At 43.6% G+C, this 24,207-nt stretch overlaps 2 protein-coding genes and 1 pseudogene across 2 annotated transcripts; 2 read left to right on the plus strand and 1 right to left on the minus strand.

The window, feature by feature from the left end:
* Window positions 1–24,207, plus strand: part of LOC133901065 (uncharacterized) — a 62,220-nt pseudogene that overhangs the window by 26,438 nt on the left and 11,575 nt on the right.
* LOC133900977 (uncharacterized) lies at window positions 7,813–9,986 on the minus strand. The gene is made up of 2 exons (XM_062342276.1): window positions 9,615–9,986; window positions 7,813–9,393 (listed from the first exon to the last, which is right to left on the minus strand). The coding sequence occupies exons 1-2, from the start codon at window positions 9,984–9,986 to the stop codon at window positions 7,813–7,815; spliced, it is 1,953 nt and encodes a 650-aa protein (XP_062198260.1).
* Window positions 17,317–23,075, plus strand: LOC133900978 (uncharacterized; the record flags this gene model as incomplete). The annotated part of the gene is made up of 7 exons (XM_062342277.1): window positions 17,317–17,337; window positions 18,269–18,307; window positions 19,112–19,249; window positions 21,442–21,581; window positions 21,672–21,754; window positions 22,242–22,381; window positions 22,585–23,075. Coding segments are annotated over 7 exons (963 nt in total), but the record flags the coding sequence as incomplete, so codon positions are not given.

Below are 24,207 nucleotides of genomic sequence, written 5' to 3' on the forward strand. Positions count from 1 at the left end.
GCGTGTCAGAACTCCCCCCGTCGCCGATCTCCTGGGTTTCTCCACCGGTAACCCCAGGACCATGCGCCTCCTCCCACACCTGTTCATCCACCATGAACGGCCCTCCATAGCCGCCCTTGGCAGGTGGGTCGCCATTGCTCCAGTCCCACTTGGCCATTTCGTCAAACACGACGTCGCGGCTCACGTGGACACGGTCGCCTACCGGATCATAGCAGCGATATGCCTTTGAGCCGGCCTCATAGCCAACGAATACCATAGCTTTGCTTCTGTCCTCCAGCTTCTTGAGGTGTGGTGTCACCGTCTTCACATAGGCGACGCAGCCAAAAGTGCGCATAAAGTGCACTGCCGGCGGCGTTCTGTGCCACGCCTCATAAGGGGTCATCCCTTTCACGCCTTTCGTCAGGCTTCAGTTGAGAATGAAGACCGCCGTGGTGACGGCCTCTCCCCACAAATCTCCTGGGATGCTCTTTGACTTCATCATGCTTCTCGTCATGGCAAGGATCGTCTGGTTGCGTCACTCAACCATGCCATTCTGCTGGGGAGAATACGGCGCGGTGAGCTGTCGCGACACACCCTCGTTTGCGCAGTGCTCAGCGAACTCGACAGCGGTGAACTCCCCGCCACGATCTGTCCGGAGCACGCGCAGTTTGCGTCCTGTCTCATTCTCCACTTGCGCCTGAAACTGCTTTATAGCAGTCGCCGTGTCGCTCTTGGCATCCAGCAGGCGCAGCCACATGTACCTGCTATCGTCATCAACAAGCAACATAAAATACCGACGCCCGCCGCGCGTCGGTGGTGAAATCGGCCCGCACAAATCACCATGGACAAGGTCCAGCAGGCCAGCAGCATGGTACTTTGTTGATGATGGGAACGACGCCCTCCGGTGCTTGCCAATGATGCACCCTTCGCACACCTGGTCGACGTGTTCAATTACCGGGAGACCGCGTGCCATGCCACTCCTTGACAGGCTGCGTAGTGCGTCGAAGTTGAGGTGCCCGTACCGGGCATGCCACAGCCACGCTACATCATCGCAGCGCGCGGCCAGGCACACCGGTTGTGCTATACGAGCCCGCAGCACGTACAGGCGATTCACCCCACGCTGTACCTTAGCGAGGAGTTGTTTCCGTCGATCACGAATGCGCAGCAGACCGTTGTCAATGTCCACCTTGCAGCCGCTCTCGTCGAGTTGCCCCAAGCTGATGATATCGCTGCGCAGCATCGGGATGTAGTAGACACCGGTGAGGGCTCGATGTTGCTCGCCGCGACCCTGGAACAGGACCGTTCCTCGGCCGTAAATGTTGACGTATGAGCCATCACCAAAACTGACTTTATCGGTGACGCCCGTGTCCAGCTCGGCGAAGATCTCCCGGCGCCCCGTCATGTGGTTGCTGGCTCCGGTGTCCAGGTACCATGCCCCGTTACGCCGTTCGCCCGTGTCGCCGAGCAGCGCCTTGACACGAGGCTCATCTAGAAAGACAGGCCCCGGTGCCGCTGGTGTCGTCTCCGTGATGGTGCAGGCTTGCATCATGAGGACGGCCAGCTCATGGTCGTCGTCCTTGGTGAGGTGCGCCTCGTCAGCGCGCTTGGGCTTGTGGCACTCCCGTGCCCAATGGCCCTTCTTGCCACAGTTGCGGCACTTGTCGTGGTCGTCATCGCGGTTGGGCACGTCCTTCGACTCACGACCGCCGCCTTCCGCCCTTTTCTTCGGTGCCCGGCTGCGGCGACGCCCACGGCCGCCGCCCTTGCCAGAGCGCGATGACTCCTCGCCTTGCTGCCGCTCCTTGACACGCGCCGCCCACTCCTCCTTGGTCAGCAGGAGCTTGCCGCTCGCCGTCGTCAGAGACGACGGTGCAGGCCGGTCCTCCGCGGCCTTGAGGCGCCCGGTGATATCCTCGATCGACAGTGTTGACAGATCCAACAGAGTTTCAATCGAAAGAGCGAGCTGTGCAAACCTGTCTGGCACCACACGGAGATATTTCTCCACGACCTTCGTGTCGTCGACTGGATCGCCGAGCGTCGCCAGTTCCTGGACAAGACCGCTCAGCCGGAGCGCAAAGTCCTCGACGGACTCCCCGTCACGGAACTGGATCGTCTCGTACTCCCTCCGCAGCTGTTGTGCCTTAGCCTTGCGCACGCGATCGGTGCCGACGCGCATGGTCTTGATGCAATTCCACGCCGCCTTGGCGCTTTCCATGGCGCCGAGGGTGGTGATCATCTCCGAAGGGACGCTGCGGAGGATGGCCTCCATGGCCATCTGGTCTTCCTGCTCGTTGTCGGAGCCGTGCTCTACCGCCATCCATAAGCCACGCGCACGCAGCATGACGCGCATCAGCATAGCCCATTCGCTGTAGTTTATACGAGTGAGCATGGGGTATTTAGCTCCACCGCCGGCTTCCCGAACCGTGCGATGGATCACCAGGCTCCTACCGGCGCCACTCCCGCCGCTGCTCTCCGCGCGGTCGCCAGAGCGCGCACCCGGTGGTGTCGCTGATCGTGCTCGCGGCATGACGACGCCATACAGAACACGATCGCGAGCCCAACGCCGATATCTGGCTCTGATGCCAAATGTTGGCCTTTCCGTCGAACTGCCTTCGCCAGAACTTCCCCGCTCCACTACGAACTCACGAACTCTCACGAACTCGAAGAAGACTGCTCGCTCGTACTCTTCACACAGGAAGGCTTTTTGTGCCGGGCTCAACAACCCGCTCTTTGTTTTCTGATGCAGAATATAAAGGAGTAACAAATGGACGCGAGAGGCTCGCGGCAGCTGCGCGACTACCCGCTTTCACCGCGCCATCCCACGATGGAGTCCGTGGCGCAGGAGCCGGAGCCACCTCTCAACTTGGCCGTAGGACTCGCACATCCGATGAAACGGTCGCAAGCTCATACAGCACATGCAAATAGCAAAACAACTAACTCCTACATCTACTGAGTACATGATTTTATTCAACACTGCCAAGTGCAATGAAATGGGCCATGTTTGTGGCATCTAGTGCCAGTAGGTGATTGTGGATTTGTTGTGCTAGCCTTTTTGATGGAAGGTAAATTTTTTACTAATTTGCTATTGAATAAGTCTATGTTCTACCATTCACTGCTGAATAACTTCAATTTCCTTCTATTCCACTCAATAACTCGATTTTGCCTAAAGTATTAGATATGATGTCGCTGTTAGTTTAGCTCTGGTTCACAACGTTTATTTTTCTTAATTGACAAGAATACCCATAAGACTATTGATGCAAGCACCAATCTTGCTAGCTACTCTATCCTCTAGATTATGCTAGACATCAGATGCATACTCGTTCTAGCAGTACTACTATCCCTCATCATCGTTGCCCTGGGCCCAAAGTTTGCGCGCCCAGCCACACGATTGCCATTGCCTCGTCTAGGTGTGAAAACAGAACGAATACGGATAAATCTTGCTGATCTTATATCCTATTTCATATTTTCTCCTCAGATTTGGAGTCAGATACGGATAGTGCCGAAGATAGGTACGGATACAGATAGTTTCGGCCACAGATACAGATCGATTTAGATCAAATATATGACGTGTCGGATGAGGATATTGTTGATCACGAATATTTCTTTGGATATTGGGTAAAAGCAATAAGCATATATATCATATATGTTATGATCATTCAACCATTTCACATGTCCAAAATCCAACTACACCGTGGTGCAACAAACAATTGTCTGACTTCAAATCTGAAAGGTTACTGCACGTGGCATGATGCAAAAGCCATGTACAACTGCCATTCCCTGCTCCGGCTGAATCAAGACATGCATCGTGCCTCTGGCCATCCACTCTAAATTCCAGGCGAAATCTCAAACGAACAGGGGAATTGAGAATTGAGATGTGGAGCAAGACCAATTTCTTATAACCAAAGATGAAACTTTAAATCTGCAGGGACTATCCGGCCAGCGATATTGCAAGTCGTCAACATGTCATGTACTTGCTTCATTTTTCAGTCCATGTCTCCTGGTCTGTATTTAGTAGTAGTACTTTGGGAGTAAGCTGAATCCTCATCGTCTGATAGCTCGGAGAAATAGATAAAAAAAACATAGAAGCCATAGAAGTAATAGTAATATCAGCACTTTCACCCCATACTCTAAGTGCTAACTTTATCTCACAGAACATCCACCAAAATAAAGTTTGTTGTTGGATACTAACATTTAGAAAATAATACAGTAGCATCATTGAGTTTCTCCAAACACTTACACAGTGAAGCTGTCATTTCCCATTCGTCGTTTGACGGAGCACAATGCTCATATTTCTCCTTGTGCAAGTAAGCTAGCCTTTGCAAAGCCTGCCTATAATAGATAGCATGGCTCAACATAACATATGTTGAATTACATCTTGTAGGAACATCCAGTGGACAACCAGATTTATTATTCAATTCAAAAAAATTTGCACACTTCACAAATTGCTCCCATTGCAACATAGAGTTCTTCACAATAACAATAGTAGCTCTAATATTCTTAATTGAAGATGCAATTACTTTCAAGCCATCTTGAGCAAGAAGATTTAATTTGTGGCATAAACATCTCACATGATAAAAAGCACCACCACCGATCAAGGGTGGAGACTTATTAAGCTTAGAAAGCTTGTTAAGCTCCCTCACAACTACTTTCACACATTTATCATTGGATGCTGCATTGTCTAGGGTGAGAGCAAAAACCTCTTTTCTAGGTTCCAAAACATCACTCCCTTGATAAATTCAGTTGCTAGTCTAGTTCTGTTATGATGCCCTTTGACATTAATGAAACTATAATCCTTTTTTGCATTTAACAGTTATCATCAATCCAATGGATGATGATGCACATATAACCTTTATTTTGATTGGATGTTTACATATCCATAGTTGTGGAAAATCGACAAGGAAGAGTTTTTAGTAGTTCAAATAACTTCTTTTCAGCTAAGAATATTTCCAAAATCTCTTTCCTAGTGGTTATACGACACTTGAATGAAAAGCCCAAACGCATAGACTTGATGAAATCAACAAAGAACTCATGCTCAATCATTGCAAATGGGTATTCATGCATAACCATTGCCAAACAGAACTTCTTCAGGCTAACATCAGGATCATACTTAAAATTTTGAACAGCAGTATTGTTACCTTCACCCGTCAGAACTTGGGGTTGTTGTTGCCCTTGTTGTATGGAGTGCTTCGATTGCAAATGATCCATAGGGACCTCGTGTCCTTGGTGGACTCATCGCAAGTTTTGAAAACACACTTATTGCATTTTGCCCAAATTTGTTTCTCTATCTCACCATCATCTCTCTTGTGTGTCACTGTGAACCTAGTAAAGTACTCTCAAACTTGGAGGTACATTTTTAATGTTTCTTTGCAGCAGGCTCTCTTGTGTGTCCCAGTCGACACCGCGGAAGATGGTGTGCCGCTTGACACCGTGCATTCAGGTCTGGTGGTGCGGTGAGCACACAGTGGAACATCGGCTCGCTAGCTCCGTCTCCAGCTTGAGGTTGCGGTACACGACGCCGAGGTCATGCAAGTGCTTAAGGGCGAACACCATCTCCGCCGCATCAAACCAAATGGCGAAGTCGAGGAACACTGTCTTGGCTAGCCACCCAGGTGGCAGTCGATGGCAAACTTCGGCCTCCAATGGTAGAAGCAGAGAGAGAGACCCCGGGAGGAAGGAAGCGAGTCTGTAGGGGAGGGGGGAAAGGGGAGAGATTCTAATAATCTGGTGATGTTTATTTTAGATTGTACAATCCAGATTCTAGATTGTGAGAATTAAAATCTGGCTTGTTAGAATCACAATTAAAAAAAAAACAAATAGGACCTAAGCAACTCATGTGATGCAATTATGCGGCCTGCAGATTGTGCACATATTTTGTTTGAAATTCTCTAGAAAAAGGACCCCTCCAGGGCAATTCAATCTTACAGCTTTGATCGTCTTGTCAATGGATTCCACGATAAGAACCCTCCAGGGCAATTGAATCTTGGTAGTTTTGATCATCTTGTCAATGGATTCCACGATAAGAACCATCCAGGGCAATTGAATCTTGCAGTTTTGATCATCCTGTCAATGGATTCCACGATCCTCACGCTCTTACCTATGCGAACATAACATTTTACTCTCCTTCTATCAAGGATGGAAACTAATGCATTCTTTTTTTAGCATAGTCAATAAAAACTAATGCATTTTTCTTTAGAATTGTTTAAAACCAAGTATCATGTCTTGCTTTCTTTTTGTAGGAAGTAAAACAATATTTGGTCAAGAAAAGAAGTAAAACAATATTATGTATGAGATTTAGCATCTGTTGTAATGCAAGAGCATTATACTAGTTATATTAGTAATTAACCATAAAAGAAACCTCCTCATTCGCTCTCAAGGCATAGAAATTACCAAATTAATCAGAGAAAAAAAACAAAATATTCCTATACATGTTTATAATTTACCCGCCACTACTATTATGAAAAATTAAACCCAAAATACCTCAATACCTCCTTCTCTATTACCTACCTCTACCATTATTAAAAAATCCATCTATTATCATATGGCTTCTAGAGTCGTGATTAAGAGAGTAGCAAAAATAACTACAATAAATAAGCGTGCGCGCATCTCCTGTCCTCATCCATCGACCCGAGAAAAGAGACGAGCGCCATTAACGCGTTGGAAAGCTTCCCATGCGGAGCCTTGACGGCATGCAAAACGCAAGACGTCGTCCTCGGCATGGCCTACGGCGGTGCTCCCGTCGATGGAAGATAGCATGCATGTACTAGAATATAGTAAGAAATAGAAAAATAGGACAAAATCCAAATCAATATGGAAACGTTAAGTCTCTGTTAGAGACCTATATAGACACTACTAATCTAAATGATCCTACCACAAATCCCCAAAAAAGACCCAAAAGCATGCACCATATATACGGGAAGCTAAAAGCAAATCAGTGACGGTGTGGCATGTACTCGACATCAGGTGAGATGAAGAACGGCGTCTCGATGACCACCTGCGGCTGCTGACATCATCGACAAGGAGCTCGGCCACGTAGCGCTAGAGGAGATGCTTAACTATGACGTGGCGTATGGATGAAGTGTCTATTCACACTCCTCTGGTCATCAATCTAGTTCCTTCACACATCAGTCTTAGAGACATATAGCCAACAATCAAATACAGATGACATATCTCAATAATAATTTAGCCTCTTAATTAATCCTACGATGGAGCATAAGACAATGTCCGTCCACCATTCTTAAGCGTGTCAGCTACACTATGGCCCTCCACCGTCGATGCATCACATATGGTCAATAACCATGCCAACGACGTGGTGGTTCCATGCAGGCCATGTATAAGGGTGTCATCCTCAACAAGCTCAATAATCGGACGCATCTTCTTTTAAGAATTGGTGCAAAGGATCGAATCAAAGCCCATATTGTTAATGCTTTGGGACAAAAAAATTTTAATCGATCCTATCTTTTGAGGTATATTTTACTATTTTTGCCTCGATCAATAAAATAGCCCAACCAATTTCTATGATGAACAATTGAACTGGCTTCTGATTGGAGTTAAAAGAATACTCTTAACCTCTGCTCCTCTGTAAGTATACTATAAATACTAATATATAATATAATTATCGAATCATTGTTTAATCATATGGGGATTTTTATAAGAGGATGACCAAACTACACCATAGATATACTGATAGATGATAGAATATATATGTAGGTACGAACAAAACAAACAGACATTGCCCAGCTTTAATCGGCAAAACAGCGCAACAGAGCACCAGCAACAACAGCACAACTGGACGAACACGTGGGAAAGAAACAAACTGAGGCACACGTTGGCTTGTCAAACATTCTCGTCACCGGCGAGCGTTGGTGAAGCCCATGTTGGGCCTGCGGTTGTGGCCCCCTCACACAGCTCTGTCCTCTGCATCCTCTCTGCCAAGGTCTCCATCCCCATGAACGACAGGAGGAGCCAGACATAGGAGAGGTACTCCCCGCCATTGCCCAAGCTCTTGGCGTGCAGGTACCCTCTGCACCTGCCGGCAGAGAAGCAGAGCATCTCCACCCACACGCCCTGGATCACCCTCCACATTTTCTCCTCGTCCTCCATGTGTAAATCCATGAGATCATTAGCGAGGCACCAAGCATCATAAACAATGCCTGAACCCTCTGTGTCCTTGACCCGTTGAATTATCGTATGGGCGAGTTCTTTCTCATCCAGTGGTGTGTACTCCTTGAGCATGTCCTTGAGCTTCCTATACGCAGCTTTGAGCAGGCTACGCCTAGCGCCGGTCATTAGCATCTCTGGGTTGACGAACAGAAGGTACGCCATGTAGTTGGACATCTCCCTGCAGCGACGGCCATCTGCAATGGAGGGAGACTGGGACGTCTGGTAGAAGCAGAAATCTGTGGCGAGGTGCCAGATGAGGACGCTCTCGTCGAACGGCCTCCGTATGCTTAGCTCTAGGTTTATGGTGCACTGCTCTCTCCCGATAGTCCACTTGCCCCGGTTGTCATTGAACGCCCTGTAGGTGGCCACATCCTTTATGTGATGATCCGTCCACCCTTTTGTGACGTAGCCATGGACGAGCTCGGTGATGTCACGGGACGACTTGGATGGCCTCGTGCACCACCAGAGATGGTCGATGTAGTCCTTGCAGACCAGCAAGGCCGCGAGCTTCCTGAACCAGGAATGCTTCTTGTTGCGGGCCAAGTACCCTATGAGGTTGTACTGGGCAACTTGATCGGGCCATCGTCGCTCGCCAAACCATTCATAGCATCTGTTAAAATACATCACATAAGGTATAACGATTTCCAGAACAGCAGTGAAGTATAGCAAGGCATATGTGATGTTGACATCGGTGCGGTCGTAAGCTTCTTTATTGCTCCCGTGAAAACTCACAATGGCCGATATTATGGAGCCTGCGGCTAGTGACCGTATATAGGAAATATAGTCACGCAGCTTGAACTTGTACACGGAACCATTGTGCAGCAGTGATTCCTTGGTGTAGAGTCGATCGAACGTTACAGAGAGGCCATACTGTAGCAAACGATGCGCTTTGTCTCGATTACGCACGAAGTGCCAGAGGCAGCTAAGCCGATGGGAATAAGGGGGTGCGAGGTCTACGAATAGATCATAGGGCTTCTCAAATTCCACTTTATTGCCTTCACTACTATGAGATGGCTGACCTCCATGGCCGGCTTGAAAATACTGCGTTGCAGCTCGTATGTACTCGTGAAGCGAACTAATCTCGCCATTATCTTCTGAACTAGAAGAGTCCACGAGGCTATTGATGCTAACTCTCTTCAAATCCCATGGCTTCAATAAGCATTTGACAATCCCAACGTTAACCAAAATCATCGCTGCAAAGATTTCACCATCTCCTGGCGGCGACTTCCAAAGCACATACATTACAACAATGACCTGTGATACCGGTGGACGAAAGTGAGCATATGTAGATCCCATGGCATTTTCTTGAAAGAAAAAAACATACCAAAACTTAGTGGAACATACATGAAAAGGCATTTAAGCGATTAAAGTTTAAGCGAAATGGATCCCATGACATTATATATTAGATCAACTACTCATGAATCCAAGTCTGAAACCCGCAAAAGAATAAAAGAAATCCTGGTACGTGCACTGACCTGAGACACTGCTGATAGGACATGCCGCCTCCATAGCTCGTTGTCTTCGATGTTATAGGAAGTTATGCCATCTTGGCCGCCGAGGTGCAACAAGAGGATTGGTGCCCACAACACCTGCATGCTAGAGCTACTGCGATGTGTGGATACCCATTCCTGCTTCTTGTGGCGGTTGAAGAGGGCGGCCAGCGCGTAAATCGCTACGGCATCGCTGCCCAGGTAGGCCAGCCAGATTAAGAATCTCAACCAAGGCGGGATACGGCGCTTACGCAAGTATGCAGAGAAGAAGAGAAAGCAATGCAGGAAGAGGCTGGCTAGGACGAGGACGCGCAGCTGCCACTCCTCCCACCATTGCACTGTCTCCAAGAAACCCATTCTTGATGTGGCTGACCCTCCTCTCAGTGCAACTCTATAAGTGCAACTCTACACGTTCAATGATTCCTATCCTGAAATACTACACTACGAGCTGTCAGTTAGCTAGTTAATTACTTACCCAAGTACGCACTAGCCTAGTTTCGTGTTGCGCTGTACAACTCGTTCACATGCATGCCTCTTTCTTTTGTTCTAGTACAAGATGGATTACCTGACTTCATAAACTTCTATTCGAACTAGTAGTTTACAAGACTGTCACATTTGCCAGCTGGATCGACCTTCCGTTCGTTGGAGCTGTTTTAAAGTCACTATTGCATTAGGTCGACATTACTTTTTTTTTTGTCCCGTTGATTCCTCACCGATACCTTATTCATCTGGAATAAACAATTTGAAGGCCTTCACTTTGGGCAGATTATACTGTGACGCCCGATTAAATTTCGCGCGGCCTAGCCCAGAGCACCGGTTCCGGCCCAGCCCAGTGCAGCGCGGCCCAGCTCACCTTCTCCCGCGCTCTCTCATTGACAATCGGGGCCGCATGTCAGCGCCTTCTTCTCCAAGTCGCGCCTGCGCCCGCGCGCTCGCTCCCGCAACCGCTACGTGCATGCCACCCGATTTCGCCGGCATGCCCCGCCCCACGCGCCCATGTCTGCGCAACTGCAGCGCACCCCCTCACCTATAAAGCCGCCCTGCAGCGCGCCGCCGCCCAATCTGCCCCAATTCACCGAAATCCAAACACTAGTGCCGCCGCCGTTGAGCTCACTGAGCCCAACTCGCCGCACCCGAGCCCCTCCCTCCGCATCTAAGCCATCGCTAGCGTCACCAGAGCCAATGGAATCCATTTCACCGCTCGCCGATGTCTCCCCGCCGCTGGAGCTGCTGTTTCGCCGACCGCCGGTAAGAACCGCCGCCTCCTCGCCGTCGACAGCTTTACCCGAAGCCTCCCATGGTCAATTAACCCCTCTCCGGCACCACATGCTCCCCAGGATCCTTTCCCGGGCGTCGAATTCGTTTCTCCGTCATTGTAGCCGCTTCTCTTCGAGCTCCAACCCCTGCCATCGTGTTTCTCCGTCGCCGACCCTCCCCAACTGCTCTCGGCCATCCGATCGTTGATAAACGGCCCAGATTAGAATACCCCATACCCCTTTGCGAACCAATAGGAAGCCGCCACGTTGCCTCTTAATCCCAGTCGGATTAAGTAGTCCATGTCAGCGCCACATGTCGCTCACGTGTCAGCCACGTCAGCCCTCCGAGCCCAGTCAGCTTGCTAACGCATTAACTCGATTTTTCAGTACAAAAATAATTCCTTAATTCCCAGAAAATAGGTAATTTTACATTTAGGCCCCCAGACTTTTCTGTTTTCATAAAAATGCCCATGGTTAGTTCTATTTTATGCTTTTAGGCCCCTAAACTTTTGGATAATTGCAAATAGGTCTCTAAAATTTACATATAGGTCCCTAGAGCCTTCTATTTTTACAATTTAGTCCCTATAATCTTTTAGAAAAGCCCATGTAGAGTAAAACTATCATAACTTTTTCATACGAGCTCCGATTTAGGTGATTTTTACGCTCCCGAGATAGTAGCAACATGTACTGTCCTTTAGTAGCTTTTTTTAGAGTTATTTGCCTCTATTTTGTGTGCTGTACTTAGCTATTATGTTTGTTTGCTTTCCAGTGTGCGCAATGGCTTTAGGAGACGAGCAGTGTGTCAGCTTACAAGACCAGACATTCGAAGACTTTGAGAAACCTGCATTTGAAGGCAAGTGTTCTTGACAACTTTGACACCATTGTAGGATATTGTAGTTTTATTTTCCCTAGATGCATGTTTGTCTAATATGAAATCCCATGCTTAGGGTTTTACTAGAATTTATGTGACATTTCCTTGTAGCCTTTGATGGGTCATAGGAAATAAAATGGGTAGCTATGCTAGTACAGTCAGGGTTGGAGTAAATATTAATCTTGACTAATGTTTATGTAACAAGAATCTGGGTATGGTAATCATGTAGTAACTTGGAATAGGGATCTCAACTGGATGGCTAGTATGAGGTGGAGCTGCACAGTAGGGTTTTGTATGTTCCATGTGAGATCCTCAGGACCGGTTTGTGAAGCCTATTACCCGGCATAACAACACAACCATGAGGCCTATATGGGTACGGTCTGACCAAGTAATTAGTGTCTTTCATACTCTGTACGCACCAGTGGACTGTTAAGCGGCACAAGATGGGGCCTCTGCAGTGGATGGAATCCTTGTTAGAGGTGAACCCTTAGTGGGTGCATATAAATTTGGAGGCGCTTTGTAGCGGCCTTGTAGTGAGACCCCGGCTCTACACCCCAGAAGTGTAAAGCAAAACGGGAATCATGACTCGTGGGTAAAGTGTGCAAACTCTGCAGAGTGATAAAACTGATCGATCAGCCGTGCTCACGGTTAAGAGCGGGCTTGGACTTCTTCATAATTAGTGGGGATTCTGAGGGGTTGGTTTGGGTAGTCGGGTGGTGGAACTCCCGATGAGTCGATAGCCGGATATGTATAATCTAGTGAGTCTGGTAGTCCGATGGAATCCGATGAGTTATGTTACTATATTGTTGGAGTTATAACCTAGTAATTAGGTTGCTAAGTCTTCGAAGTCCTAGTTTAGTTGGGCATAGTCGCAGTTATCTCGAGTCAAGCTTTTTCTTGTCATAAATCTGCATGTCATGTTTTTCCCTCACTTGCTGAGTACTCTGTGTACTCACGCTTGCCTTCTCCCAACTTTCGGATGCTGCTCAGAAGGTGAAGCTTTCGAAGACTTTCCAGACGATGGTGCTGAATTCTAGGAGGAGGAAGGTGTCGCTCTGAAGACCATGTCATAGGCTGGTGATCCCCCGGACAACGCCTGTGGATGGATGGGAGTCCTGCTGCCGCTCGAAGATCTTTTAGTGTTTTCTTTTAGACATACGGGTCCTTTTATAAGGAATATTTTTGTTATTAATGAAACAGTTTATGTTATCACTGATGATGTCACTATATGTATGGAAACTTGATCCTAGTATACATGTGAAATACATCTGGTTTGTTTCCTTGAAAACCGGGTGTGACATATACGAGTAGTTTACAAGGTTTGAACTAGTACACTCGTGGTCTCCAAAAATGGTGCTAGAAAACATATAAGGGCTTTTTTTTAAAAGATTATAGAATAAGATTTATCCCATCCTTTCTATCAAAAAATGCACATAGTTGTTCATTACTACAGACTCGGAACCAATGGTCCTCACACCACAAAGGCGGCATGCAACCTTTACGTGGTGACGTTCTTCCTCATTTTGCAATAAAGCTCAAAACCTTGTCCAATAGGTGTTCCTGAAAATAACATGTATAGGAGAATGAATGCTTTATCAAAGACCGCATCATTGTGACTTAACCATAACGCCCAACACATAGCACTTGCACCAACTACAATCTGATTCTTAACCTTTGGTTTCACCCCATGTAGCCATGTGCCCAACATATTAGGAATACTACGAGGAGGCTGAAGATCAAGAGTTACTTGAACCGTTTGCCATATAAATCTAGCAAAGTGACAATCAAAATAGATGTTGTATTTTTTTCATTGGAATTACAAAAACAAAATTTAAAGCTACCTTTCCACTGCCTTTTTGTTAGGTTATCTTTTGTTAGAATAACATCTTTATGCAATCACCAAATAAGCACTTTAATCTTTAGGGGGGAGTTTTACTTCCAAATCCAACGGTTGTTAGATATGACACCATTATTAATCCATGATCTATACTTGGATTGGACCGAAAACCGATTATTTTGATGTAAAAACCATCTAAAGGTGTCTTGCTAATCATTAAGCTCAACATTCATTAACTTTGTTACCCGCTCATGCCAAAATATTAATTTGTTCCCCACTAGTGCTCTACGAAATGAAACATTTAGGGGATTAGAATTTACAACCTCAGCAACTATTGCACTTTTCTTTCAAGCTATGTTATAAATAAGAGGGTATTACTCTTTAAGCGATCTTCACCTAAGCCAGACATCTTCCTAAAACCTAATCTGAGTTCTATTTTGCAAGTTAAAAGAATATAAGTTTAAGAATTTCTGTTTGACCATCATGAGGCTTAACCAGAAATGTGAATCACCAGAGTTCTTTTCTACTTGAGCTATTGTTTTGGTTTTTAGATATTTATTTCTAAGAAGTTGTTGCCGTACCCACATATTCATTTAGTAGCTTGTATAGCTATTTACAAAGTAAGCACTTATTCTTCACCTCTAAGTTAAGAATGCCTAAATCACCCTGATCTTTACGTGTGCAAAGAATGTCCCATTTTGCTAGCATGTATTTCTTCTTGTGTTCTATACCTTGGTAGAAAGATCTAGATCTATAATAATCCAACTTTTTGCGAATACCTTTGCAGACCTCAAAAAAAGATAACATAAACATGGAAAGATTGCTTAGAACTGAATTAATTAGGACTAGCTGTTCTCCCACTGAGAGATGCTTGCCCTTCCAACAGCTAAGTTTCTTCTGAAACCTCTCCTCTACTTCTTTCCAGTCCTTATTACTTATCTTTCTATAATGCATGGGAATTCCCAAGATATCTAAATTGATAGCTACCCATATCACATCCAAAAATTTATGAATAATGTTCCTCAAAATTCTTAGCATCCCCATAACAAAACATCCCACTCTTATGGAAATTAATTTTTAGGCCAGACAGTTACCCAAATGCACACAACAAGAGCTTCATATTCTTGGCTTGTTCAATATCATATTTCATAAAGAGTATAGTGTCATCAACTTATTGCAATATTGAAAGACCATCATTCACTAAATTTGGAACTACCCCTGTTATTTGTTCTTGATTCTTGGATCTCGCTATTAAAATTGCTAACATATTAGCTACAATATTAAATAAAATTGGAGAAAGTGGGTCCCCTTGTCTTAAAACTTTTTTAGCTTGAAAGTAATATCCAATGTCGTTGTTGACTTTAACCCTGACACTCCCTCTGTGACGATTTGCTCAATCCACTTACAACACAGGGGTGAAAATCCTTTCACACATAATGCTTGTTGTAAAAAGCATCATTTTACTTTGTCATATGCTTTCATGAAATCTAATTTAAGTATCAAACCATTAATCTTTTTCCTATGCATCTCATGAATGGTTTTATGCAAAATTACTACTCCCTCTATAATGTATTGTCCTGGTAAGAACGCCGTTTAGTTGACCTAATAACATTTTGACCAACCAACATGATTCTATTGGTGACTACTTTAGTAAAAACTTTAAAACTACAATTTAGAAGACAAATAGGACTATATTTTTGAATTTGCTTGGCTTCATGACATTTCGGTAATAAGGCTATTACTCCAAAAATTAAGGCCATAAAGAGGTAATTTGCATTTTTGGAACGTGTCAAATATCACCATTAAGTATTCCTTGATGAGTTCCCTGAATATTTGATAAAACTTTGCTGGAAAGCCATCAAGTCCAGGTGCCTTATTGTGTTCCATTTAAAAAATTGCATCTTCCACTTCCTTTTTTTGAGAAATACTCAGTTAACATTCCATTTTCAGCCATGGATACATGAGGAATGTCATCTCGCCGTGATTCAACCATGGAGAATTATTACATTCAGGTGGTCCAAAAAGACCTTTATAGTATTTTGTAATGTATCTTCTAAGGTTCCCTTCACCCACAATGATACCCTCATCTTGTTCTAGCTGAAAAATGCATGTCTTTCTATGTTTTCTATTTGCTACAAGCTAAAAATATTTAGTATTATTATCACCCTCAAGAAACTTCATTGTTTATATCTTTGAAACCATTTAATTTCCTCCTCTCTTACCAACTTGGCTAGCTTGTTCTTAAGGCAATATTTTAACTCTACTTCAAAAGGTTATAGCAACATGCCTTCAGTTTTTTTTTTTGTCTAAGTCATCAAGTTGTGCTAATAACTCTTCCTTTTCTTTTATATATGCACAAATAGAATTCTTTGCGCAACCCCTAAAAAATTGTGTCAAGCGGCAAATTTTAAATTTCCATTTCTCTAGCGGTGTTTGGCCTCTATTTTCATTTCACCACACTCCGGCTACTAAATCAAAAAAATCTTCACGTGTTAACCAACATAATTTAAATTTGAACTAAGGTTGGTAGCCATATGTGAAGCTTTTCTGTGGGGAAAATGGCCCTATTAGACCATGTTTGTGATTTTGGTAATTAATAATAATATAGTAATTTGGACTAACATATTTGTCAAGAATATATGTTAGTAAGTCTCATGGATGCAATAAATGAAGAAGCCACCGAAGTAGGGACAAAGTTTGGTTGAATTGGAGAAGTCTCAGGAGTTTTGTTCTCACTGAATGGTCCGGTGTTGAATGTGTTGCACACACCAGAAAATGAGCAGTGCATAAAAACAGAGGCAATTTTGCCTCACTGAATGGTCCAGTGTCAAATGGGCAGAAGCATCGGAGCAATTCTGACAGAGGTTTTTTCAAGAGTTGAAGTTGAAGATCAACTAACCGGATGATCCGGTGTTCAACAAGCAATACACACCGGAGCATTTGGTTCTGGATAGAAAATTTTTAAAGGCATCAAATAGTTCGATGATGAAGCAAGAGTACAGCGGACAAATACATTAGACAATGAACAATACAAATAGGCAGGCGAAGCTCAAGCCATCAGATGGTCCGGTGATGAAGTCATGTGTACACCGGAGCATATTTTCTAGAGAGGGTTGCATTTGCACTGAGGAATGCTCACCGTATAGTCCGGTGATGAATTGATAAGCATGGAAGGCACCAGAGCAATTTACACAGAGAAGATGTTGGCTCCGATGGCTAAGGTATACTCAACGGAATGTCTAGTGATGATGTTGCAGTATAGATCGGAGTATCCGGTGTTCACAGTGGCTTTAGTGGGGTTCCAACGGCTAGTTTGTGAGAGTGTACTCACTGGATGATCCGGTGTTAGTACTATTATTCTCACCGGATCATCTGGTGTTCACAACTTTTCTAAACCGTTGGGTTAACGGCTAGTGCATGGGGTTGAGACTATAAATACCTCTCCACTCAATCATTTGAGGGTACTAGAGTCTAGAGAAGTTCATATACACTTGAGAAGACATCCAAGCCATCAAAGTGCTTAAAGTGATCATCCAAGGCAATTAAGCACAAGATTAGAGAGTGATTAGTGCTTATAGGCCTAGAGAGTGTGTTGCTAGGTGATTGCTACCTAGAGAGTGGATCAAGGAGTGATCCAAGCTTGTACCTCTTGGTACGCCAGTGTCTTAGAGTCTTGGTGACTCGTCGACAACTTGAGCCGAAGTTTCTCAAGCTTGTTGACCCCCCGACGACTCCTCGCAGCAGGTTCGCCTCGCCTCATCCCACACACACGCAACTAATCCTCTTCCATAGGCCGCAAGGCGCCCAATCACTGCCGGTGTGTTATTTTCGTGCGTCGCGGAAGACTCATGTGACTGATCGGCTAGTCAGCTAGCTGGTCGGCCCTCTGCTGTGCCCAAGAGGGAGTAGTCAGTAGGTAGTAGCCGGTGGTGGAGTCGCCGCTTGGTCTGAGGTGAACCGTAGCTGTTGAAGAGGGGGGATTAGTGAGTAGTTGAAGTTTAGGCCTCTTTCATTTACGAGTTGATCTGTTGAGGTATTTTAATTTTGTATGGTTAGTGCTTGTGGACTTACAGATCAATTGATTTTTGGGTGCATTGCATATATAATGTCATGACCTTGATGCTATTATGTTAGTTAACTGATAGGTTGTTGCAATGTGTTTCCATCATTGGCCTGATGCCGCTGTCTTATCAGTCAAACAGGGGTATCTGCTTAGGTGCTAAGTTACCTTTACACTGTGTTATGATTACAATGTATGAATCTCTATGTGGGAAATTGTACTTGGAAGGCTGAGATTGTAAGCATAAGAGTCACTATGTTTAGGTAGATGTAGTTTGTACCTTTTTCCTCTGGAATTCTTTGATCTGTTATAATGCATCTGTAGGACTAGCTGCAGTATCTTCATGGTGTTTTGTTAGTTGAAAATCCCTTAGATCTGCATTTTCCTTGACCTTTGAAGGACTGTAATTGTGGTGTTACCTGAATTGACTTGCATTGTATGCGATTGAAGGAATGGAGGTTTCTTTACTTGTTCTTTCTAGACTTTGACATTGCTCATGGCATCCAATGCACAATTTTATTGTGACCAATACTTCCCTAAACTCCACTTGCTCCTATTGGGGGGAGTTATACATTGAAATTTATGTGTGTTAATGGTGGCTTTCTCTCGTTTCAGTTTGTGGAGCTCTTTCTTGAAATTAAAGCATATTTAGAGGTATGAACCTCTATCACCTTTCGAGATTTTCATTTCATCGACGCCAATCTAAATTCTAGGTACTTCCATTTTATGGAGAACTATTGTGGAATCAATGTTCAAACTGACTGACTTGCAAACTCTTTTCTCCCATTCTAGTCAATGACTACTAATTTGCTTAGAGCCTATTATAAGTTTATAAACTTTTTTGTACACTATTTTCTTGCTGCAAGTCCTTGTAGTGTCATGCATTATTTGTTTAGGAATATCTTTATAGCTACTTGGAGTAAATTGAAGTAGGTAGTTATGTTCAACAATATGCCATGTTAGTTTAAAGTATTAACCATTTTCTTGTACATGTAAAAGGGTATGTTTCAGTAATACATATGGATAACTTGCTGTTTTGATAACCTTTGTTTTGCAATAATGCCAACACCCAACAATATATTTTCTCTGAAATTTTGAGTGTCTTGGAAATACTAAAAGGGTTTTAGCATGTTGAAACTTGATAGCAATGTTCTAATGCTTGTGGTATTATAGGTTTAGAACTAAATGTATGTAATATAAAGAATAGGGAGCACTTATTCTGACTTATGGACATATAAATTTCACATGCAACCTTATGTCGTAAACATATCAAATTACAAGCTCATATGAGTGCTAAATATTGATATCTAGCATGCTTGTAACTTTATTCTACAGTATCATTATATGCTGCTACCATTTTCTCAGAAACAAACTTGCTCATAATAGTTCAGAGTTAGTTATATTTTGGCTCAGTGTTAAATGTTAATGCCCTACGTTATTTTGGAATTGGGTTTGCAGTATTTGAAGGAACCACCTCATATTTATGCTGTGGAAAGTAAGGGCCTTGATGAGAATCGACAGGCATATCTTATTAGTAGCATCAAGAACAAGGCACAAGAGCTTTCTAACTACCCAATGCTTGTGACGTTGTGTGAGGTATTCTTTATCCTTTGCTTTCTGTACAATACAGAGCAAGATTTGTTCCATATCACAATGTTCAAAAGATTTTTCACACTCATAACATGTTAATCGAAACACTACTTGCATTTGTACACTATGCAGCACCGATACGGATATGGGTATCAATATTGGGCCGATATGGATATGGGGATATGGCATTTTTTAAGAAAACCCAATACACGGATATGTTTAAATATTTAAAAAAAATAGAATTCACTAATTCAGAAGAGGGAGGAAGAGCTGAGTTGAGAACTGGCAATCATCAGCTCAAAGCTGCTCGCCTTTTCACCACCCTATCTATCAATCTATGGTGTTGTTGTGACCATGTCAGTCAAGTGGCAAATTCATCACAAGGTATCTCCAATTCATCACAAGTAGTAGCAATTCTTTTTGACGCAAACAACATTCACACAAGTGATAGAAAACTAGGCAACACCTCAAACTGGACGCAAGCTTCATGAGGCAAAACTCTTGTCATGGTGACTGGTGAGATAACCTCGAAGCACAGAAGTGCCACAGCCCACAAGTTATTCAGATCATAGAGCACTAAAGCATGCAACTTCATCACCTAAACAGCTCACCGGTTCACCGCAGGCATGATGATTTGCATCGAGGGCATTCAGATCAGGGCACGCCAAGGGATAGGGAAAAAGAAGGAAGAAAAGAGGGAGGAGAGGAGAGAAAATGAGGAACTCACCAGATCCAGGCGGAGGGCGTCGGGTTCTGGCTCACCGCCGGTAGGACAGCAGACAGCAGGCGAAGGTGTGCGGGCGCAGGCGTCCATGCGTGTGGTGGCAACCAGTGAGAAACGGAGCAATGCGGGCACGGGCGGCGGTGTACCAAAACAAGATGTCTTTTAGGGTTGCTAACAGGCCGGAGAGCGCTGAATCGGGCCAGGCCGTATCGAGTAAGTATCGGGGTAAGTATCCTGGACGTATCCTGAATATTGTGATTTTTTTCCAAATACTTTACAAATACATATCTGAGCCGTATCCGTATCGGATATGGCATCCGATACGGATACGGCACCAAAGTGAAGTATCGGTGTTTCATAGTTTGTACATATATTTTAAAATGGCGTGCTTGATGTGTAACATTAGACATAGTTCGCTTTCGTGCTTACTCAGTATTTACATTGGAAGGGAGGCAATAAGATATAGTGCCTTGATGCCTTCAAATTGTATGCTGCACTAGTGCCCCTCAAACTGTGATATCTTTAAGCAACTATCAAATGATATTTTCTGCTTGAGAAATGTTATAAGATGATTTTGTAGGTTTAGTTTAATTGTACTAAGTGATGAAAGAGTAAGAAATGACACCAGGCTTGTGCTTATAAACAAAATTATGTGTCATTTTTTCGCAAAACACACTAACTCTCCCTCGTAATGTCCCACATGCCCTAGAACCACTTGTCAGTTGGTATCAATGAATTCTGTAATAAATGCATGTTTGTATGCATGGTAGAAATTGTTGTCTCAGACGATGGATGATCATTCCATTTTTATTTGAGTTATTTTCACAAAACTAACACTAAGATTGGAAAAACTATAGCAAAAATACACTTTTATTGATAGTCTTTATTGTAAAACTTCACTTTTGTGAATCAAGTTCACCAAGCTACACTACTATTGCCATGCCATATCACAAAATTGCACATTTATTGTCATTTTGTATCGCAAAACACTTTTAAGCCTAGAAAAAGTGTAGTTTTGCGATACCAACGAGCACAAATGTGTAGTTTTGTGACATGAACTAACAAAATAAGTGTAATTTTTTGAAATTGACTCCTAAAACTTTAGTTTTGTGATACTTATGTCAATAAAAGTGTAGTTTTGTGAAACTTTTTTTTTCTTGACCACGAGGAGGGACTCCCCTGGGCATTTTTAAATTTAAGGTAGGGGAGTACTGAACCCTGGCTGGTCAGGAAACTCGTTGAAACCGGTTTCTTAGGGAGGTACCCACAAACCGATGCGCCCGGATTCGAGCCCGGGTGGTCGTCCCCTCTACTGGAGGCATTAACCAACTGAGCTACTGCTCAGTTCGCTAGTTTCGTGAAACTGGTTTTTAGAAGTGTAGTTTTGCGATAGTTTTTCCGATTGTAGTGTAGTTTTGTAAAATTTACTCTTTTTCTTTTTTTTTTCACGTGATCTAACTAACTTCACATGCAGGAAGCTGGAGAGATCCTCTCGAATATGAATCATCCAACAGGGGATTGTCCACTGTGTCTATATCCTTTAGTGGGAGAGGATAAGGATGGTTCTGCATTGCCATTTATGGAGTTGATGTCATGCTACCACTGCTTCCACAGGTTGATGACTTATCTTTCGCATTTACAAAATTGTGCAATATTGTAAGCAATTTATTCTTTCTAGGGGTAGCTTATACTTTGGCATTGCAGTGACTGCATTATGAGATGGTGGGAATGGCTCCAACAGGGTGATGCGAACCCTAAGGAATGTTATACAGCAGTAACCACTGGAGATGCGGAAATTATTTCTTTTGCCCTTTTCCCTTTCTATTGAGTTTTTGAGCATATTTCGTAGAACTGTTTCATGGACTCCTGAACTAAATATGGTTACAAAGATCAGTTAGGTCGATGTCTGCTATTCATATTATACCATGGCAGTTTTTTATTCACTTTTTGCCTGATACAAAGTCAAGTGTACGCTGCCTTCTGTCAATTGCACTTAGATTCTAGGCTTCCAGTCCATTCTGAAACAATAAGGTTAGTTACATTCTGGTGGCATTAGTTTACTGACTTACTATTGCGATGAAGCATATTAAACCTACAACATTTTGAGATTGTTTATTTCTCGATGACAATGACAAATGGCATTCTATCAAGGCCTCAAGGCTCCAAATAAGTAATGAAAATTCGTCCATACATGTAGTTAGCATTTTTGTTCGTTGGTTCCATAGGGTAAACGTTGTTAATCTTGACTTCTGCAACTAGTTATTGATGCTTCTAAAGGATTGGATTTGTCCAGCTCAGACAAGCATTATAATGTGAATCAGCACAAAGGATTTTGTCCAGTTTGCCGCGAAGTGTTCGATGAGAAGGATATTGAGCATGTACGTGATCTGTTGGGTGCAAATACTTCCCGGCTGGTATGTATCGGATATAATTCACGTAAATGAACCATTTCTTCAGTTTCAGACATTACCTGTTTAATTTCACTGCATCTAAGTCTTGATCATGATATTTTGAGGCTAAATCACTTAAGCATTGTCCTCTATCATATTGTCATTCTTATCTTACCTCAGTTAGACCCACTATAACTCTTCGTTCTCTTTTACCCGTTCACCTTTAGGCATCATTAACAATTGACCTGGGTGAAGAGGAAAAGGAATTGCTGCATTCTGAGTTAGAGATGTACAGAAGGAAAAAAATTGAGTCACTGGTTAATCTGCAACAAGAACGAAATGGCCTGATCGAACCGAAGAAAGACCTCGCCATACAGCCTGGAATGTATGTTTCTCTTCCTCCTAGCGTGCCAGCTACAGTTGCAGGAGACAATGATCCCTGCGAAGACACCACTACTTCAACATCAGAAACAGAGCAACGCAGCCAGACAAACAACACCAGTAGCAATAAGCACAAGAATTCAGGCCATCGAAGGAGAAACCAAGCTAACGCTTCTAGAAGACAACCTCACAGCCAGGCTTCTAGGCAACAATGGCAGATGAAAGGAGCAGACACTTCACACCAATAACATTGAAGCAATGAGGAGGTTGAATGTGAATTGTTGTTTTTTATCAGTTATGTATATTGGTGGCGTGCCCTGCGTTCCTTTCATATTTATCCGACCAAAGCTCATGACACAGCAGCATGATTTTAACGGTCGTTATGGCCGAGAGTTAGAGGACTATGCATAGCATATTGGTACTCGAGAAAGTGACTATGCATAGAACATTGGTACTCTGGAGTTTATTAAAGAGAGAACAATGCACTGGAGTTCATGTCACTGCAAAGTAGAGGCTAGCTTCTGCTGCGTAACGCGAATATAAAACTGCCACGTAACACGAATATAAATCCTGCATGCTTTAATCATACTTGTACTAGATAAGTTTTGTTTCATTATCAAGAACTCAATTAGAGTAATTTGTAATAAATCACGAAAAAAAGTGAGGATGACGAGCACGACGAGGCACCGGTGCAAGAAGCTGGCGGCGGTGGCGGTAGCCATACTGGTGGACGCGTTCCCGCGCAGTTACTCTTCAGTACATGCGCGCTTGACTTACTCTGGCGGAGCAAGTCGCCTCGATGCTCTCTATTTATACACCGTATTTGCCGTAAGGGATACTAGGATATCTATCAAAAGCAATGTACGTGACACTACCACAATTTCATAACATAGAGCCTAACGCATCATGAGGATTAAAACTTCGGAATTGCTAAATATCATTCGAATGATTTTTGGGGCTGAAATAATGTGAATTTTGTATCGTGAGATGCGCTTGAAGATTCGTGGTCTGACCTTTTTCTCCAGGGAGGTCTGCAACTCCGGCTATCTCGGTTTAGGTAAGGGTCAGGGGTCAGGATTTTTGGGGATTTGGTGGCCGCTGCTGTGGAAGTTGTTAGAATTTGGCTTATTAAGAGATCTAATTTTGAAAATTCCAAAGCTATTTCTCTTTCTATTTGTGTCAGCCATAAGTGACAATTAATGAGGTTAATTGTTTTTTTTATTTCAGTGGTCTCTAGTGCTGTTTGTAGCTGTTTATTAAGTGGTTACTAGTGATGTTTATGGCTGTTTATTGAGGATAATTACAGCCATTACTAGTAAGGTACCGCTGCCTATATAAGTCCTGGAGATGTCCTGGCACGTAGAGCTTTTTGTGAGGCAACAAGGCAGCGAGCAAATCAATCCTATTTATCTTTCTCTCATCAAAATTTGCTATGTTTTTTTTTGAGCTACTGAACCTCGCCGACCCTC

This window comes from Phragmites australis, chromosome 19, assembly GCF_958298935.1.
Source record: "Phragmites australis chromosome 19, lpPhrAust1.1, whole genome shotgun sequence".
NCBI classification, from domain to species: domain Eukaryota; kingdom Viridiplantae; phylum Streptophyta; class Magnoliopsida; order Poales; family Poaceae; genus Phragmites; species Phragmites australis.

What these genes read in the sequence shown, in the direction of transcription:
- LOC133900977 (XM_062342276.1), bottom strand. Translation starts at nt 9,986, where the DNA reads ATGGGTTTCTTGGAGACAGTGCAATGGTGGGAGGAGTGGCAGCTGCGC. An exon ending in TCCTATCAGCAGTGTCTCAG is followed by an intron (nt 9,394 to 9,614) that starts GTCAGTGCACGT and finishes CCGGTATCACAG; the next exon opens with GTCATTGTTGTAATGTATGT.